We start from the raw sequence: 20,628 nt of genomic DNA, 5'->3' as shown, positions 1-20,628 counted from the left end.
TCTCCCCATCCCCTAGGGAGCAGCCATCTCCCTCTGGGCCCTGACAGATTTTGCTACCAAGGATATTTTTTTTCTGATGTCTTTGGGCTGTCCCAGCCCTGCAAGTTCTTTTATCCTCCACAGTTACCTTTCCTTCATGCCCTGCTTGATGGGGGGAATTTGAGAATTAAAAGCCAAATACTGTTGTTGGAAAATGCCTCTGTTAAATTTCTTTCCCCAATCTGTTCTTGTGCTTTCATAAAACTGAGAATGTCAAAGATGAAGACTGTAACAAACTATTTATTTATTTGAAGGTGTTACACAAGTTGAAGACTATGTTGCTGTTTTGCTGTTATTTTGTTGCAGATAGTTGAGGTGCTTGGGTGCTGGCTAGACTGTGGTAGGCTTTCTAGTTATCAAAGGATGGAGGATGCCTTCTGGATGCTTTGCTTCTCCTGGACATGAATCTGATAGAGAAGGTTCTTCAGGAAAAGGGAGAATAACTGGTCCAGTGACTGGTTTGGTCAAGTCTGGTTTGTTTACTTGAGTATTTTCTCCATCACACCTGTGGGCAGATCCTACAGCCTTAGGAGGAACTGGCTTTCTGTCTTTATGTTCATTTTGACTTTCTCGTAGGCTATGGAAAGTGATGTCCTCATTTGAAGGGGGTAGAATTTTAACCCAGCCCACTGTTTTTTCCAGGTGTGGGGAAAAAGTATTGGCATCTGAAGGGGAAGCCTGTTGATCCTGCATGGATTTTCCAGGTGTCTGATTAGCTTCCTGGTTTTCCTCTTCAGTGGCAGGATCCTAAATAACAAGGATTAAGCATTATCTAAATTGAAGCAGTTCCAAATTCCTTCAGATATGAAGACTACCCTTCACACTAAGGATCTGCTGCATCTCTAGTCCTCCAAGACCAGCTACAGAACAGAAGCTCAAAGGTAACAAGATGTAGCTACATCTTGTGCCAGTGGAGATGGGTGCATGAAACTTGGGTAACTACTGTAATATCCCCTTGCATTCCCTTTGTGATTTACAATTTCATTGTAGAGCATTCTGAACACATTCTGCAGGATTGTCTCTATACTCACTCTGTTGCCTTTTTGTCCACCCAACAACAGTTGGTTTTATCACAAGAGAGATTTCTTCCTGATCTAGCCTTATCACTTTCTTGAAGCACATCTTTGTGAATAAGAAAGCTTAAAAATGGCTAGGCTTTCAAAAGTTCAATACTTGTTTTGTAAAGGAGTATTACTCTTGCAATATTAAGATTAGATTAAGAAATACCTGCTGACTGTAGATTTCACAGGATATCGTGACAAACTCTTCCACATGGCTGTTTACTACAGAGCCTTTGCAAAAACCGATTTTCTGTAAGAAGAAAATACAAGCATTTTTCACATGGAGCCCTGATACTAAGCTCCTATCTTGTAAAATAAGTGATTATGAAAGGCTGAATAGTTATAGCTTCTAAGTGTATTTGTAGGGATAAACAGCTTGGGCAAATTTTTGTTTTGGGATTGGCAACCTCACAAAGGCAGGCAGTGTTTTGATAAAGGCCTTGTGTTTGCAAAGGAGGGTTAGGTAACACAGTAGCAAAACTAAGCTGACTACTTAAGGCCAAACAGCTTGCTTCAGTTCTCATGCAGCAGAATATCCCTATACAGGCAAGTTGTGTGTGGAACATAATATAATTTTCCACACAGAATCAATTTCACACCATACTAGTGAAAGAAACCGTGAAAAAAATGCTGTTTCTTGTAGTTTGTCTATAGGTATATACATCTATAGGTATCATCGCTTGGATCTCACTTAAGATGTGACTTGAAATGTTACCTCTTGACAACATGCCTGTTTAGTCTTCCAGTTTATCTTACAATTTTTACTTTAGTTCCTAAATGTTTTCCTTAGCTGATCTGATTGCAGTATGAATATACTCTTCATGCATTGTTAATGATTTATGGTCTATGCCTATTTCTTTGGAAGAAATCCTTTAAACTCATTCAGTTTTGTAAGGTGATTGCTGCTCCACCTTTTTCTGAATGGTATTTTTTGGTTTTCTTTGCTTATGGACTTCTGGTAAGAATTCAGAACTTTTGCTGAAATGTTTCTAGATTCTAAAGCAGTCTGTAGGCTTGCAAGACACTATAGAGTTATGATCCATAAAAAGATGATGGTGGGTTTTGGTTCTTTTCTGCAAAGAGCCAAGGAGATAAATACTAAATATTTGCTGAGTAATCATAGTATCTGGAAAGCTGGTGTTCATACAAGGAAAAGTACTTACAGCTACTTCTGGTGGAAGTGGCTCACACATCGAGATGTCAGCAACTGTGTCATCTTTGGAGCAAGATGTCTCCTGAATTAAAAACTCCACAAAATGTGCAGGACCAATGACCCACTGTAAATGAGAGGCCAGTTGCAATTAGAACTTGTGCATGTGTCAGGAACAATAAAGAATTTCTACTGACCTTGAAATATATTAAAAACTCCTGCTATGAAAGGAGCAGGTGATACTTGGACATTACTGTTTGTTGTGTTACAGTGAATTTTTTTGCTAGTGCTGCTTTATTGCCTGGTCATTTTTTACTTTTTATATATGCACAATCTTCATAACTCATGGATTGGCATAGTGGAAATGGGTTTAGATTTTGTCAGAAGTTAGCATCCACATAGAACTACATAGCCAAAGACCCTGTTCAGTGTCTTGCTGACAATTTCTGATTGTTTTAATGAACAGAATCATTTTACAATTTCTGAAATTGGGGTTAGAAAATGGAAGCGATTAAATAGTATATTGTAGTAATATCTGATGGTTTAGAACAAACAAGAAAAACCACTTTGCTATCTACACATACTGAATTTTAGAGAGACTAGGTAATACTGTGGTAAACAAAGAGGATTTTGCCATGAGATCATGAGCTCTCTGTTAGTCTAAAATTAGTTCTAAACCATGCTTATATTCATTCAGTGAATTACAGGTATGAATTGGAAGGTATGGCTGTACTTTATTAAGTACTTTCTATTAGGGAATAGCGAATTCATGGTGGTGGAAGAAGAAAGAGTTAACAGTGAAGCTTTTCTGAACTTTGGTAGCAAGTCTATGTCTTGACTTCTGCATTTCTTTTTGCAAGAAATGGAATCAGAGTCTTGGATCACAAAGATCAGGAGTATTCTTAATAGAAGGATTCTTGAGGGCTCAACCAAGTCAGATGAGCCTTGGCTTACCTGCATTGAAGCTCTTGTGACATTGAGGACAGAGAAGTAATGAGTTTCTTCACTCTCTTCATTGAACTTGGCAAGGCTTCGGGCAGCAGCCTCCAAGTATTCAGGCTTGGTTGGAGAATCATCAATGGGGCAGTCGGGACATATTGACCAAATATATTTGCCTGGAACTTTTTATTCAAACACAACAGTGTTGTTAGAGAAGACATAACCAGAAAAGCATGTTGACAGTGTAGGTCACTGTAAATGCATCTAAGCTCCCAACCCTACCCACTTGTCCTCCACTCCCCTGGAGTAAGATATATGTGGTTTGCACCCCTCAATAATTTCAAATCTTTATGTATTTACAGACCCATAAAAATGTTGCAGTGGAGGCAGACACCGAAGGAAAAATCCAACCTATTGACAGTGGGCTTGCTGTTTTTCCTTGCCTTTCACAAACCCACAAAATGTTTTTCAGTTCAGAGGGTAAAAGCCCATATAGAGGCTCTGCTGAGTGTCCCAGAGGTTAAAACAGTTATTACTGAACTCTTTTGAGCTGCATTACCTCCCTGGCCTTATGATCACTGACTTGAGAAAATCAGGGCAGCTGAAGCTAATGGAGATACTGCAGTCATAATTACATTTAAAATTTAAAGTAATGCTATTTGGCAAAGAATTTTTCCAGTTCTCTTATAAAGAGTATGTTAAAGACATACCTGGTTGTAAAGTGCACTCATAAGTATTCAGATGAGCAATATTTCTTGCCTGATTTATATAGATAATTGCTTTGCATTGACCGTAAACCTAAAACAATATAAACATTTAGAAACAATTAATATTGCACCCTTTACAGATCATCTAGTACCTAGACAGGAGTGTTTCATTTTCTTCTTGCAATTATGGAATTCTTTTCAATACATACCTTTTGTTAATACTCAAATGAAAATGAATCACATATCCAAGCATCTCATTTGAAAACAAAAGGCCAGCTCATCCCTTGGTGTGATTCTGAGCTACAGAGCTGCAGTGCTTGACTGCTGGGTGGCCTGCCCAGGGCCACTCTTCTGGCAGCTGAGAAGTGCCCAAGTGTCACAGAGTGCTCCTGGGTCTCTGTCCTGGGCTGGGTCTATGTCTGGAGCTCAGAGTTTAAACCCAGAGATAATTCAGAGTGTCTGGATCCAGTCACCTGTCTTCCACCTTCACCCTTTTCCCTATAATCATAGGGAGAGTGGTAGGGAGGACCATAAATCAGTTTTGTGGCATAGTAGGGTCATCCTTGCAGACAAAAAAATCTGACTTTATGGCTGAAAAATATTCTCTGAGGGCTTCTTAGATATTCCTGCATGTGTGCTCAAGGCCTCTGGACATGCATTTCTTGGCTTCACTGAAGCCATATAAACCATATAGGCTTTGTGCCCTTTTTCTGCTGAAAACACTGTAATGAGAATTATTTTTTTCTAGTTTTTCATTGAAAAGTTAAAATTGATTTGCCTTAGAAGCAGTCCAGGAAAATTTAATCATAGCTTTTTTTATATAACCTTTTTTCTTATCATTCTTCGTTTTCTGAGAGTTTTTTTCAGTTGTTCAGAGCAGTTTTGGTCACCTGTAGCAACAGTCTTGGACCACTTTCTGTCTTTTCTGCTTATCTTGCTGAGCTTTCCCTTTTCTCCTATTTCAGTGCAATTTTTGCAAAGTTGTCAGAATAAAAATGGAATTAAACTAAACCAAAAATCACATGTTATATAAAAGCGTGTTTCTTTTATTCCCTCCTTGACAAGATGTCTTTAAAATAAACTTTTATACTGTTGCTATAAAAAGTAAACCATTATTTTAAATAGTGTCCTAGCATGGCTATTTAGTTTGGTCTCTTTATTTCCTCTAGTCAAAAACTTTCTTTTAATTTTCACTTTTAAAAATAAATCTTACCAGTCTATAAACTGACTAGAAGGTTCAGAGTAAAACTGTGGATATTATAAAATAGGCTTTGATTTTTTTTTCTAAGCTTTTTTTTTTTTTTTGCCCACTAAAAATGCAAGTGTAGGGTTTTTGCAGTCATCACTAGTACCTGAGTAACTCATCATATGTGAGATTAAATAGAAAAATAAAATCCTTACGGTTGAATGAGCAGGTCTGGTGTTACAGTTCTTCCACAACTTTTTGCTGAGTACATGGCACTCAGTATCTACTACATCCAAGATGAGATAGAAGACAGAACCACCAATCTCCTGAAAACAAGAAACAAAAGGGTCACATCCCAGTTTTGTATCAAAGTAGGGGCTCATAAAAAGGAGAGATGAAGAAATGAAAAACACACAGATGGAATGCAGAGATATCCTGAGAATTGAACACTCTCTGTGACAAAAGTGGCAAACCAGGTGAAATTCAGGTCCTGTTAGAACAGGCTTGGTCATGCAGCTAGCCAGCTGTATATAAAGAACAGTCCTTTCTTTGGTCAGTTTTATTCTTCTGTTTCTGTTACCAACCAGAACCCGAGAATAAAGACTAAACATGTTGATGTTTTCACTGTCAACTGCATTTTATTATCAGATTTGAAAGGTCGGTTATTTTGCCTGAAATAAGAATGAGATTGTAAATACCACAACTAATAAAAAACTGCTAACATGGAACATTCCCAGCAGGCATTAGAAAGAGAAATATCTTATTTCTTAGGACAGTGTCTTCAAGTGTGGATGCTCTCACCTGCTGTAAAGAGGCAAAGGCTGTGTTGATAGAGAAGCTTAGATATTATCTCAGCTATCAGGGAGTTCTGTGAGAGACCTTGCAGGGTCACATGGATGCCTCAGACTCACTTAAAGCTTCAGCCCAGTGCTTGAGTTCTGACCTGTGCTTAAGTCCAGAAACCTTTTTTCAGTTCACTGCAGCACAAAGCAATTCAGGCTCATCTTTCCAGGCAGGAAGTACAAGGAAGGACTAAAAATACAGTTCCATATATCTAGTGCTTACATCATGAAGTGCAGGAAGATGAGCTGCTGCATGGTGCAGCTCCTCATTCTCCTTCCACACTAGACATGGGTAAACACCTTTCCGGCATATTTATCAAGGATACAGCTTAGTTGGATCATGTTTTATTTATATCCTTAGTGGAAAGCTGGAAAGAGGGCAGCTGTCATTTATACAACCTAAAGGACTTAGATGTGAGCGTTAGCTGCGTGTTCAGACTGAGATTATGTCTTTGCTGAAGGGGGAGAAAAACCGAACTGAGTGACAGCAGTGTTCATTCATCCCTGCTTGATGTCACTGGTTTGTGGAGAAAACACTAAATGGGGTGGCAGTCTTGTGGAAGTCTGGGGCTGATGTCTGTATCATTTTGGCTTTAGTTTTGGCCTCTGTTTAAACAGTGACTAAACACCAGTCCATAGGGCCTATGAAGCTGGAGTACTGCTGACTTTTTTGTCTTCATAGTACTTAGAAAACCACAAAGTGGTGTCTGCTCTGGAGTTCTGAGCAGATTGAGAGATGCAAACTACTCTGATCACATCTATAGAGATCTGAGGGATGGTAACTGTATGTGAACTCTACATGTATACTAGTAATACTAAACCCTTTAAATATGAAAGGGCAAAATGAAAATAAATAAAAAGAATTATTAAATTGCTTTGTTACCATTGTCTCTTAGTTCTATTCTTATATATGCAGCTTCTCATGCTTTCTACTATTTTTTGTATTTTCATATTATCTTTTTTTTCCCTAAGTGTTCTATAAAGTGATCTGGTAATGCCTTGCACTGAGATCTCAGAGCTTGCTTACACTAATCCTGAGGTTTAATTATAAGTTTCATTTTGAAGGCTGTGGAAAGATCAAAAGTTATTTTGACAAAGAGTGACACTGAGGTGCAGCAGTGCTGTTTGTGCAGTGGCACAGCAATATCCCCACACCTGGCTGCAGAGATCCTTCTGTGGAAGGGACTAATCATAATTTTCTGTCTATGTACAAGATATCTAAATACCATTATGATAATTCTCTTTAATATGATAGCTAATACAGCTTAAATCAGTAAACACACAGTAAGATCAGTCAAAGAGTATTTGCTATTTGCTGAAAATGTGTTTTGGAGTAGTGCAGCATTTGGTACAAGTTTGTAATTTTACATTTGACTTGTATAAGAAAAAAGCCATCACTAAGACTATCCACATGAAGAAGAAATAGCCAAGAAAAATGTGTGTCTTTAAGGAGTCTTATATTTGGAATTGGTGACTTGAGCTTTCAAACTGGTTGTTAAGGTATTCTGGAGGCAAAAGGACACAAATACCTCATTAAAGAAATCTTCTTATAAACAAATGTGTTTGGTGTTAGATGGGTTTCCTCAGCTGAATCATGAATATTGATTATAAAGACTGGCGATCTTAGAAATACTAAATGCATCCAGGGCAGACCAAACTCGTGCCCATAGGTCTCTTGTATAATACCAGCTCTAATAAGCAGATAGGTTTATTACAAAATCTACACATCTTTTGGTCTACCTGCTTCTGTATGTATCATTCTCCCCCAGGGAAAGGATAATTTGGGGCTTATTCAGAGCTCAGCAGATCACTGAAGATTTAATCATCCTTATTTTAATTTTCATTACAAGACCGTTATGCAAGGGCCTTTTGATATCTGCTTAGTATTGAATAAAAAATTGTATCTCTCTCCATTGCCAAAAGGATCCTTCCTCCACCAACAGCACTGCTGGTGCCAGGCTGCAATGTGTGCTGGGCAGCCTGGGAGCCAGAGGAGATGTGGCAGCAGGGTGACCTGGTGCAAGGGAAAGAAATAAAATATTTGGGCATGTTTTGTAATTTTGGTTAAGTGCCCATCAGTGAAGCTAATCATGAGTATCTTGTATGAAAGCAAGCTCTGTCCTACTTGCATATAAGTTAATAGCAGATGGCTCATTAGTTTCAATTAGAGCAAAGCTGAACCACAGGTTGCTTAAGGGCAGATTTGAATTTGAAGTAACTTTGAAAATGTTTTTATCCTCAGTACTACTTAAGAAAGTGAGAGGAAGGACCACTGACTGGTGCACAGGGGAAAAATAACTTCTTCACTTTTTTGAGAAGAATGGGAGGTGCCATAAGGCTGTTACTGTCCATGAACCCCTTGACATTGCTGACTGTTCCTTATGTACTCAGTCCCAGCAGCAGCAACCATGGGACAAAGGGCTTAGAATGTCTAGTTCATTATTGCAATGACTTGAAACACCTTATTTACAGGATACAATAATAGATTAAAAAAAAAAAGAAATAATAAAAGTAAATAAATAAATTAAACCCCCAGATGAACGACGTATGCTTGCTCTAAAGCAGTAAGTTAAGTCTTTAGGATATTGAGTGACAGACAAATCACAACCAAGGACCAAATTTCTCCAGTGTTGAGATCTTTTTGGCACAGGTAAAGGGAGAAGTAGGGAGATAACTGAGGTGGTTTACAGCATGTCTGCACCTACCATGTTGCACTCTTGGGTGCTCATAGGGGGGGCTCAAATTATTGTCAATAGGAAATAGCCCCAGGAGGGAGGTCTGAGTACCAAAGTCCATGAAATAGCCCCAGGAAGGGGTCTGAGCACCTAACTCCCTGCCTGCTGATGTGGATTCTGGGCCAGCCCACCTGCATCATGTGGAAAAATTCTGAAGAGATCTGATCCAGTTGCTCAGTGGGCACATTCTGTCACCTGAGTAAGGCAATATAGAGAACACAGTGCAAAACACAGCAGAGCATCTTTAGCTGTGAGATCTCAGGTTGCTGGAGTCCACAGTGTGTCTGCAGGAACCATGTCCTTGTAAGAAGTGTCATATCCTTGCCAGCACAGATCTTTAAGCATCTGGCAATGAGCCTAATTTTCTTTAGCGTTCAGAACTCAGCCTTTCAGGTAAGGTAACCTTATGGGAAGTGAGCAGGCATTGCAGGGAATGCTAGCAGCATGCTTCCATAGTGCCTAATCTGCTGCAGGCCCTTGTGAATTCATTTCAGGCTGTCCCTAGTTAGTGCCAATAGATTCAGTTATCGTAGCACAAAATTGTCATAAATTAAGCACACACAGAGAAATATGATACTTGAGGAAATGTGAGTGATATTCTGTAGGTATTTCCAGTGTATTTTTGCCCTTGAACTGGTTTCAGGTTTCTTCTGGAGAATGAGTCATCTTTTAGAGGTCTGTAAAAGAATTCCTTGGTCCCAAGCAGGATGTGTTTACACCTGTTAGTGCTCATATCTTTTGTGCAAAACACACTATGACTTACCAGCCTTTGCACTCCAACTGCTCAAGGCAGCAGGAGGAAGGTGTAAAATGAAATTAAATCAGAGTAGTGGTGTTTCATATCAAATTTGAACTGATGCCTGGAGGTATTCCAAGGGCCCGCAGCAGAGAGTCATGACTGAGATTTGCTCTCTAATTGCCCACAGTGTGATGAAATCGTTTCTAGTCTGTGCATAAAGTTGACATGGCCTCTGGAGTCCTGTGAATAGAGCTTTGCATTTGCCTTTGGAAATATCTCCTCATTCAAATAGATATTTCTGAGAAATAGACACAGGGAGGAGCATATACTGAGCAAGAGGGTGGCTTACCTGGGGCTGCTCTCGGGCGCTGACAATCCTGTAGAGGCTGAGCACGTAGCCCTCCTCTCGGTCAGCGTTGATGTGGCGGAGAGCCAGGTCTGCAGCCGCCTCCACTGCGGCGTCATCGCAGCGGGGGCACAGCAGGGCAGCCCCTGCTCCTGGGGCTGGAGGGGCAGCAGTGCAGGAGCAAAGCACCTGCATGCCAAAGAGCATCCAAGCAAGCCCAACCATTCTGCTTAGAGAGCCGGTGCTGCAGATCAGGGTGATGAGTCAGGATGGAGGGGCTGAGACCTGAGTGAGATAACAGACTTTTATAGTGGAGCTGTGTCTCTTTATACACTTGTGTTCCATTTTTATTACATACTGACCATCACCTTTAAACCTACAGCTGCAACAGTAAACACTAAGTCAATGATTACAAGGTTTTACAGAAGTGTTGTTGCTCCCTCTGAGACCAGACAGCACTTTTTCCCTCTGGCTTTCCATCTCTAATTTGGACTTCACTGGGCAGATCATGCAATTTTGACCTCATGGCAAGGGATAAGAATACACACACAAAGCTGCTTCCTTAAGAAACCAGATTTGCTTGAAGAAATCTATGTGGAGAACAGGTCTGGCTCCAGTTCTGTTCTGTCAGTGATCCAGTTCTTCTGTGAAATAAAATGAAGACAAAGGTCTCAGTAATTTGAACAGAAAATGGTAAATGCCACAAGGTTGACTGATTTTGCAATTTCTATTTGTTAAATGACAGTTTTAAGCAAATATATTTACTCTAATATATGCAGTCAGTTTGGTTGTGATAGGAAGCTCAGTTTGGTTCATTCTGTGAGCATTTCCACTCATCTGGATACCTACAGTTGAATGCTACCCCTTAGCCCTGGAGGCATTGACACCCCTCAAGGGTCATGGCAAATTCTTCCCAGAGAAACTTTAGTTTGAAATGACAGCAGTGTGCCTTGTGAATAACCTGTCAGGAACTCCATGCTGGAGACAAGGGGGATAACTTTGCGAGTAGCTTCTATCTTGAAGATCTGGAGAAGTGACAGGGACCATTACTTGGGGAGGATCCTGGTGAATGTCCCTGGTTTTCTACTAAGGGGCAACTGTGCAGCATTTCACCTTGAAGGATACCAGAAGCTGGGTTACCATGTCCCCGGCTCTTATTTTTTTGTCATGGGACTCTGTGATTGCAGCTTTCTGCTGGAGGACATCCAGTACCTTTAGTTTTGAAAGTTCTGTTGAATGAGGAAGAAAAAGTTCAAGTGAGGGGCATAATTGCCTCTTCAATGCTACTGTGATGTTTGGAGTAGTTAAAGATTTCTATATTGTCACTTTTTTTACTGGCTGTGTAAAGAATCTGAGCCCAGAAATGTTTAAAGCATGTGGAGACAGCAGAATGTGTCCCAGGGAATGTCCATAGAAAGCTGGGATTATAGATACAGCCAGAAGAGCTGCAACAGCACTGGAGCTGAAACTCCTCTAAGAAGACTTTGCTTGGTGGCAGAGGTGCAAAACCCCACTAGCAGGGCAGAAGGGGCACATGGCTGCTGGAGAGAGCCCCTCTCGTGTTGGGTGAGGGATAATGCACAGACTGTGTCCCCGAGGGGGGGATACAAGGGCTGAATGTTGAGAAACACTGCTGTAGCCATAGTACAGGAACCGCAGCAGCAGCAATGCAGACTCGCTCCCATTGTTCCTTATGCCTGGGGCTGCTTCCCCTGCGGCTAAGGGATAATAACTCATTTTCTTTATCCTTACAGTGCATGGCATTTCTATGGAGATGGGTGCCAGTTAGTGCTGGCTGTGTTGGTGCTTCTTATAATAGGGGATTGTTATATCCCTGACTCTGCTCTTTGTACTCTTCCTCTGCCTGGAAAGGAAAAATTTCTCTGTTGAAGTAGCTGACCTCAAAACATGGACACAGCTGGGAAATCCGAGCATGTTCAGCCAAAGCAGCACATGAAGTACATGAGCTTTTGCAAAACAGGGTGTGAAAAAGCTGAAAAACTTTGTCAGCCAGTGATGCAGACCTGGCAAAACTCTTCATGCTGCATTTCAAGGGAGGAAGCATTTGTATTTCATTTACCACCATTTCATATGTCTCATTGCCCAGAGAATTGACTATTAAATACTGAATCTGTTACTAAGGCCTAGGTGCATAAACATGGGGCTATACTGGTGGGAGACAAAGTGATTGCTTCAAAGCAGTCATGGAAAACAGATCTGTAAGGGGGCACAATGTGTCCTTAAGAGGACAAGTGCTAAGGAGAAAGAAGATGAAATGCAGTTACCAAAATGGAATGCACAGAGAAATTTTTTTTCTTCCTGTTTTAGAAAACAAGGGATTGGTTTCACCAGGTATAGGAGAACATCTGTGAAGTATGGAGCCTGCAGATGTTTCTGCTATATATCTTTGCTTTGTGTACTTTGAAAAGGCAACAAGAAAATGCAGCATTTCTGGATTTCAGGGATCCCCATGGGTAGGGATCCCTTCTATAAACTTTGTTTCTGCCATCAGAAAATTTTCTAAGCCTGGAAAACACTCTCTCTTCTATTAATTAGTTCCTATTTCATTATATAGAAGACAATATCTATAGTTTAGTAATGGTGATTCCTAGTTTTGAAAAGTCTCATGTATCTGGTGTCACAGGGATGCAAAACTCAATAGCTGCAGGTTCATTAAATCCTGTGCTGTGTCTCATGCAGTGAGATGGGAAGACCTCCTATCGTACTGCATTAAGAGATTTCTACAGCTTAATACTAGCACTTTTTGAAGGAATGGCTGCATGCAGGTTATACTGGAGTCACTGCTTTATGGAGGAGCAAAAACTCCCTGAGCCACTGAGTGGCTGTGGCTGGTGCAACTGCCCACAACACACTTCCTGCAAAATTCAGCATTTGCTGAAATGTGAGAGCAGCTACCTTCACAGGAGAGCTTGCCCTCAGTGTGCTGCCATCACATCAGGCTGTGGTTTATAGAATCTGGGCTGATTTTCTTTTCTTTACACACCCAGCTGAAGCACTGGTGCAAGTGCCAATGACTTTCCCCTTCCCCGCTGACACTGCAGAGCAGAACCTCTCTGTATTGTGAGCTGTTGCACTATCACCAAGAGCAAGTGTTAGTTGTGTTGCTTACTGAGTACTGGGTGGTTGTAACTAGGAGAACAGGACAGGTTATTTGAAAGAGTTCAGAAATGACATGTGTTCTGCAATTTTTTGCTGCCTGCATGATAATTATCTTGTAGCAAGTGCTGTTCCTGGTTAAACATTCATGACTGTCTTTGAGACTGCTCCCCAGGGCCTGCAGAATTCCAGTCTGGCTGGCAGTAAAGATCCTTCTGGCCCCAGCCCCTTATTAATTCTCTACCTAGAATAGATTCTGCCTCTAACATGTGCCAGAAATTCAGGGAAGATTTGACTGCTAGGACAGTGGTAAATTGCCATCACTGTCAGGGTCCTGTTATATGATATACATGCCAGTCATATATTTTTTATTCCCTTGAATTGGCATTTCCTCATGTGCACACAGACCGTGCAGGACCGCACGATTGTACTGCACCTGTGTGTCTGCTGGCAGACAGACAATGCACATGTATTTGGCTGCAGGGATTGATGCTTTCAGCCTGCCAGCAATGAGTGTGTCCTGACTCTCTGTTCTTTTCATAGACATGGATGCTCTTGTGCCACGTCCAAAAGTTTTGAGGTATTTCTGGTGGATATCAAAAGTAGGTACATGGTAGGAAACATTATAGGTGGAAGGAAAAAGTACTTTTTTTCCTGCCACTTCTTTAGTGCTATTGGTGTGTGATCAAAAGGGAGGACTGACCTGATTTTCCGCAGTGCTCAGCACCCACACATCCCAGTGAAGCTGATGAGAAGTGCAGGAGCTTAGTGTTTTTGAAATCAAGCCCAGAATATGACTCATAATGCTGTGAAGGAGATACTTGACAACTAAATGAAAATATATACAGATAGAAGGTAGCAAAGCTTTGAACATTTTATTGTGAACTAACCTTTCAGGTGGTGTTTCTATCACAAAGCTACAACTGTTGTATAGCTCTTACAACAGTTTCACTGAAACAATATTTTCTGTATTTTAACTAGAGAATCCCTGTATGTAAAGTAAACTACTGCTTTATGTTGTAATAATCTGTATTTTGGAGCAGGCCTTTGCAAGACCCTGACCATGGCTCTGCCCTCTGGAGGGTAAAACTCATTCAGGCTGAGAGTCAAGTGTTCTCACCTATTTGTAGTCGATGTTGTGGTCTGTGTGTTGCTGCTGCACTGATCCCTCAGCTTGGCTGCATTGCATGTCTGAAACACAGCCTAGATATCGAAATAGCGAATCCTCCCAGGGCAGGGAGGAGGAAGAGGCACAAAGCCAACAGGGCGAGGTACTTTGTCATGCTGAGCAGCCTCTGCGACTGCTCTCTTTGCTACTGATTTTGCTGGGAGCATGGAGCGCAAAATTTCTGAAGAGCTGGATTCAGATGCAACAGGGTTATTGTGGAAAAGCCCAAGATTGTGGTTTGTGATGCCCACAGCACTGGGTGCCAGTCCTGCTGATGTGTCTTGACCTGGATGAGCGTAGGTAACTCCAGGCTGGAAAAGAAAAACAGCTCATGTTGGTTTTCAGGGATTTGGGGCTTGTGATGTACAGGTAATTGATACCTTACTAGTTACCCTGCTCCTAAAAGCTGCAGGCCTGCAACCCGAGTTCAAATGTTCCTGACTATCAGGAAGTCTGATTTGCATTGGAACACATGCACAGGAACCCAGGAACACATTTTTATAGCCAATGAATCATCAGGACCAAATTCTGTGCTATATGATCTTTCAGGGCCACCTGCACAGCTGGTGAAACATTCAAGACCAGCTGTCTCATTTTCTCTTTCATATACCTCTTAGACAGCTAATTACTGTTGAGCTACCAAGAGCTGTTGTCCATAGGAAGTATTCAACCACCACCTAGTCCTCCTGAGACCAAATGTGAGCTAAAATACCTGGAGAGTACTCAGGTCGAGTGCACGTTTCCCTCCCCTTGCTACAGCACTGCAGGACAAGGTCCCTGAATTCAGTCATCTCTAAGGACTAAAAGCCTCCAGCCTCACAATGCTGATTTCTGTTTTACATTTATCTGCCCCATCCCTTTAGCTGAGCAGAGTCTGGTTCCCTTTGCCCTGATGGACATGTGAATCTCCCAGATGGTCAAGAGGGCGAATTATGTCAGGCATGGATGGCAGACATGACTTAATGCCCAGCACAGAAATCCATAGGATAATCAGAGCTACCTTACCTTGGCTTTTAGGGTACAAAGTTAAGTTATCACAGGTGGCTAATGCAGTCTATAGTGAAAGAAGTAAACTCAAGATGATGCCTTGTAACAGTACCAGTAGGCTAGAATACCCAGGAAAGCAAGGGAATATCTGGAGCTGGTACCTGATGTCCATACAACTGGCAGTCCACCTGAAGGTCTTTTGTGGGAGCTTTTACCATCACTGCTGTGCAGAAACCAAAATTCTGGCAAAGCAGAACACAGTCAAGAGAAAATAGTTAGAAAATAGAGGGAGGCTGCATCAGAACTTTGTATTTCAGCACATTTAGAAATGGCTACTTGTTCTCACGTTCTATCTGAGCAGTAAAGTGCTTGCATTTTAGCCTGCTGGGCTAAAAAAAAAGCTCTTTAAATGCATAAGCAGCAAATAAGGGAAACTTCTGTGTTCTTCTATAGTAAGATCTTTTGTATGTCTGGATATGAGGGAGGGAAAGAATATATAAGAATCTAGGTAAAGAGCTCCCACCCCCTAAAACTGCTTAGGACTCTGTTTCATCAGAAACAGAAGAATTTTAACATGGTAAAGTATACAATATAATTCTCAAGTTCATATATATCAGAACTGAGTGCACTGGAATTGTAGGAGGGGGAAACAGTCTGCTTTTTGGGTTTTTTGTTTTTGGGGTTTTTTTGGTTTTTTTTTTCTTTTTTTTAATTTGACTGTGTACTGTCCAGTACAAAGAGCCTGATTTTCTCAGGTGCTCATTTTAAGAATAAACAATAATATATAGTCTATTCATTAAAAATATTCTGTCTCTGGTCCTCAAGCTTTTTCAAATGTATTCAAATCCATCAGTCCAGATACCTTAGAGAAAAGAGAAAGGTGTGATATAGCTTTAAGAACGATATCTTGAAAAATATATCATGATGGTACATATCTCTTGCACTTTGATCCCCACAGGGGTCTATTCCTGCTCCAGTGCAAGCACATCCCAGCATGATGCTGCTTTTCCACCTCAGAGCTGGGGAGCTGGGGCTGATGTGCTGCCATACTCACAGACTGATCCTCGGGCAGCAGCTGACAAGCCCCCACGTTGGCTTTAGCTTCTTGTGCAGAGCAGTTCGTGGCACCCACAGCAAACTCAGTAACAACAACGTGCCCTGGGTGATACTGATAAAACAGGAAAAATGTTTGACTGACTTTGCACTCAGAAACTGCAGAGCTGCTGAGAAAAGATAAAAGGCAAATGTTGTGGCTTCATCTCCCACTGGAGTGAAAGGGAATCCTGTGGCTAAAATGACACATAATAGTTGGGAAATTAGAAGCAAATCAGGAGGGTGAATTAGAGCAAGCAAATTGTGTCTGTTTGCAAACATAACTAGGTAGCAGTGCACAATTACTGTAGATGAAGTATTATGTTTACATGAAAGGCTAGACATAGCTGTAGAAATTACCTGTATTTTGGCTCTTCCAATCTCGAGGAGTCTGAGGTAAGAATCAGTGGTTTTGCTGTTGTAGTCATTAAGTGCAGCTGACACAGTTTCTAGCACCTCTGTGTCGTTCATTCTTGCCAGCAGTGGACAGTCAGGGCAGACTTTGCGAATGTCTTCACTGGAGTCTGCAGGAGGAATAGATCATGTTTTGATCAGATTGTAAATTGTTTAGAAAGGCATTATAGGCCTATTCAGTAACACAAAGCACTATTTAAAAACCTGTCCCAAATTAAAGTGGCGTTTTTCCAGTGCAGGCTATAGATGGCAGTGTGTCACACGACTTGACCATGTAAATCTTTCTGAGGACTTCAGTAGCACATTTTATATGTTCTTACTCAGTTTTTAGAAAATTTTCTTTCTGGAAACCTCTCTATGACACCAGTGAAAAGGTGCTTCAGCTCACACAAGGAATGGTAGAAAAATGAAGATCTTTTACCTCACTGGAGTTGTGTCTGTTATTTCAGTCATCAGTTTTGACAGTAGTACTGAAGACATCTTGTACAGAGCAAAGAGATCTCACACTGAGCAGGCAGAATAGACATTCTGCTTTCCCATGGTACTATTGAAAATGCTGGATTCAGTAAAGAAGCTGCATCTGCCAATGGGACTCTGATGACCAACAAGTGCAAGTAAACTCAGACCAACAAGGAATCAAATTCTTAAGGTTTAACTGTTGACTGAAAAGACTCAAATCTGGGACTTGCTCCCCAGTTAGTCTTACAGTATCTTAGTTGTAACAGTAAAGAGGAGCAAAGAGAAACAGTGGGTTTGTAAGGGAATGAAACCAGAAAAGAGGGCTGGATTTAGAAAATCCATTAACTGCTGTCCTTTATGCCATATTTATACCCAGGAGTTTAGAATCAGAAAAGCCACTGAACTGTAACCACTGCTATAAAAATACTCCAGCCTCTAGATTCAAATCTACAGAACAAAGCATTTACCTGCATGTGAGTGGCATTTGCTAGCAAGTACAGATAATATCCCATCCACCTTCTGCAGTTTAACATCACAGTCACCCTCAACTGCCTAGAGAGAGACAAAAATCAAAGGGTTACATTGTTGGATTTTCTGATAAAAGGCCACTAAATTCAAAAGAACAGATCCTGGCTGACCATTCCTGGCAACATCAGTCTGATGGCAAAGGCACTGCTAGGCATGTCCTGATGTCTGTGATTTTGTAAAAGGCAGATCAGAGCTACAGAATCTGGATCCAAATCTGGATCTCAAAAGTATCAAAAGTACCAGGGTAGCAAGATTGTGGACATTAAGTACAGATTTGTCTCTCATATAGAGCAAAGAATATGAATACTTATGAATTAAGACCTTCCACAGAGCTCTTTGATAACGTTCTCACTAATCTCAGCTGGTCAGTGGCCATGGTAACAGCAGAGTGTGCTGCCTTGTGTGAGCAACATGATCCAGCAGGGAGGAGATGTCAAAGGCAAAGCTGGAGTCACTGGGAAGAGGGAACAGTTAGAGTTACCTCCCCCCTGATGGAAAATAGAATCTGAGCCCTGATGAATACAGGGGTAGATCATGATTCATATTTAGTGAGCTCTGTGAATTGGGCCCCATTCTAGAAACAGCAGGCTCAGACAACATTTCCACTGCTTTGGTCAGGAAAGCGTCTCACAGCTGGATCACACTTGCATAAGAACAAAATATCTGAGGCCAGTAAATTCCAGCTGAGCATTACTTCAAAGGCAGAGCCCTAGCTGAAGGGAATAGCTCATCTGCAGCTGTAACTAGGAAGAGAAGGCTTGGTGGAACTGCAGCAGGTAACAACCCACATGTAGCCAAGGGAAGGGTATTTTTGCACACATTGACAGCCTGCTCTTTCTGTGGTTTGCAATGAGGCAGTGACATCTGGGCTGACTGAATCTGGAGCCCCTGTAGAAGGCCCCATGGCATTCATGGACTGTGTGTGGGATGCTATGTTGGCAGAGATCTGTCCTCTTCAGATAACAGGACATGAAAGAAATCCAGGAGAGAAGTCTTTCATGACATGAAGGCAGTGAAGTCAGCAAGGAGGTTACAAGTGGTTGGGTGGTTAAAGGCTGTTACAGGGATATGACTTTTGCTTGGGAATCTGGTGATAGCCTGGCCTTTGGCATCAACATATTGAACATGCACCTTTGGACCCAGCTGGTAATGTTCAGGTACTCACATGTTCTGCAAAGCTCCTCACTGTGCAATTTGCAAGAGGTGTAGGGCTGAGAATAGGGCACGTGGTCTCCAGTAAGTCAAGTTCAAGAAATATGATGTCATTATTTGGCCCCTGAAAGGAAAAAAATAAACCATTGGAATTGATGTAATTTCTTCACAAAACATCACCAGATTTCTTCCCTGGGGCTGCACTTCCTCTGTTGCTGACTATCATGGGTAGCTCCAGGTATACACCAGAGTAAATGAAAAGGTCCTTACTTTTAACTTTATAAAAAAAAACAGGACTCCAAATCTGGAGTAAGTCAAGATAATCACACTGAGTTTATTCCAGCTAATAAGGAACAGGCTCATAAATTTGGCAAAGTCAAGCTTGTATGTAGTGAGTCAGTTCTCTTAAGTTAACTTAATTTTATTTTTTTGGGTAGTTTTAAAGAAATCAACAGCTTTCTGATGAAAAAACTTCATGTTTCTATAACCAGATACCAAACAAACACCAGTGAACATTGACCTGTCTGGTTTAGTCCATTGGAATTACACTGAATTGCACCAGTTCCTTTGCATCTGTAACACGGGACACAGTTCCTTGGGTTCTCTAGGTCCAAGATTGATTGTGATGTTTGAGTCATGAGTGATTCCATTTAAACCAATTAAGTCATTTTAGTGTAAAAGCATTAATATGAGCAAAGCAGTGTCACCAGTGTTTTTGTATGGGTAACTCTGGACACACTTCTCATCTCTTTTATGTCTGTTGTAGTCTTTTCTAAACAAATCTTTTGGTATCTTCTCTTTCATAACAAGTAGAAAACAGCCATGGAGTTTTACTCATGTCTATGACTCATGTCATGTTTTCACTCATGGGACTATTTCCCATGTTTTAAGAGAATCAAAGGTTCTGAATTGGCACATACATTGTATTGTTACTTTTCTATGGTCTTTCTAGATGCCTTCATTGATAGCAATAGATCTATGGGAAAATAAGCCACGGTAATTTCCATTTAGACTCCTTGGCAGCTCAATGGGACATTAGGTAAAATTAGTGCCTACTACAACATCACAAATAGCATGGAGTTTTGATAGGTATGTGTTTAGCCAATAAGTAATTACCTGCATCTCAAAGATTATCCTCAGTTTTTCTCCAGATTAGCTACTGGGCTTACAAATCAGCACCTGGGATGATCTGCCCTAGCAAACATGCTGCGTTTGTAACCCGAGCTCTTTCTAGCACTGTACAAAAACGTCTGAACATTTCTCCCTCCCCCTCTGTTCTGCTCTTTGAGAGATACATCCCAGTGACCTGGATTCTCCACTGCTACCAGGTGTCCTTGCCCCATTTAAATCAACAGAGCCACGCTGATTTCCCCGTGTGAGGCTACAGCCCTTGCAGGCCCTGGGTGATTTCCAAGCGTCCCCAGGTGAGCAGAGTGTTCTGCCTGCAAGCTCCTCACTTACCTGGGGTACCACACGGATATCCTCGATTCTGTTCAAGGCAAACTTGTATCCATGATGACTCTGGCCATTAATATAATTCAGAGCAACTTCAGCTGCTGCTTCAGATTCTGGGTCATCACAGCCCAAGGGAGCAGGGGGAGCTGCTGGTACAGCTTTGTGAATTGGAAGCTGAACAAGCAGTATTAAAGCTACTAGTGCCTTCATGGCACCTGAGGAAAACTGATCCCTTTCAGAAATAGAGATCTAAGAATACAGCTCAGATGGTAGCTAGGTAGCGAGAGCTGGGGCCTCATTTATATAGTACATACCTCAGATTTACATGAGCACACGCCTGATATTTGTCCCAGTTCCAAGAAGCATTGCAAACAACAAAAGAGAAAAGTAAATGTTAGGACATCAAGCTGACTGATTAATTTTGGCCAAAGTAAATTTTATCAGGTAGCATATTGCGAAGTCTGCTAAAGCAGCTTAAGAAGAAAGCGTCAGCAAAAATGTAACACAATTTT

The 20,628-nt window shown here is 41.2% G+C and overlaps 2 protein-coding genes across 2 annotated transcripts; both read right to left on the bottom strand.

The window, feature by feature from the left end:
- Nucleotides 1-336: 336 nt before the first annotated feature.
- On the bottom strand, nucleotides 337-9,997 carry FETUB (fetuin B). The gene is made up of 7 exons (XM_071437058.1): nucleotides 9,748-9,997; nucleotides 5,298-5,408; nucleotides 3,900-3,987; nucleotides 3,205-3,371; nucleotides 2,264-2,377; nucleotides 1,267-1,350; nucleotides 337-786 (listed from the first exon to the last, which is right to left on the bottom strand). Exons 1-7 carry the CDS (start codon nucleotides 9,967-9,969, stop codon nucleotides 370-372), a joined length of 1,203 nt encoding a protein of 400 aa, XP_071293159.1. The 5' UTR covers nucleotides 9,970-9,997; the 3' UTR covers nucleotides 337-369.
- Nucleotides 9,998-13,712: 3,715 nt separating this feature from the next.
- Nucleotides 13,713-20,337, bottom strand: AHSG (alpha 2-HS glycoprotein). Its single transcript, XM_071437056.1, has 7 exons — nucleotides 20,123-20,337; nucleotides 18,675-18,785; nucleotides 17,449-17,533; nucleotides 16,469-16,632; nucleotides 16,071-16,184; nucleotides 15,178-15,258; nucleotides 13,713-14,340 (listed from the first exon to the last, which is right to left on the bottom strand). Exons 1-7 carry the CDS (start codon nucleotides 20,324-20,326, stop codon nucleotides 14,065-14,067), a joined length of 1,035 nt encoding a protein of 344 aa, XP_071293157.1. The 5' UTR covers nucleotides 20,327-20,337; the 3' UTR covers nucleotides 13,713-14,064.
- Nucleotides 20,338-20,628: the final 291 nt, after the last annotated feature.

Source organism: Agelaius tricolor, unplaced genomic scaffold (genome assembly GCF_023055355.1).
Source record: "Agelaius tricolor isolate 1412-34295 unplaced genomic scaffold, bAgeTri1.0.p SCAF_12, whole genome shotgun sequence".
In the NCBI taxonomy this organism is placed as follows: domain Eukaryota; kingdom Metazoa; phylum Chordata; class Aves; order Passeriformes; family Icteridae; genus Agelaius; species Agelaius tricolor.
The sequence above is the reverse complement of the archived record's forward strand: the minus strand, read 5'-3'. Positions and strand labels throughout refer to the sequence as shown.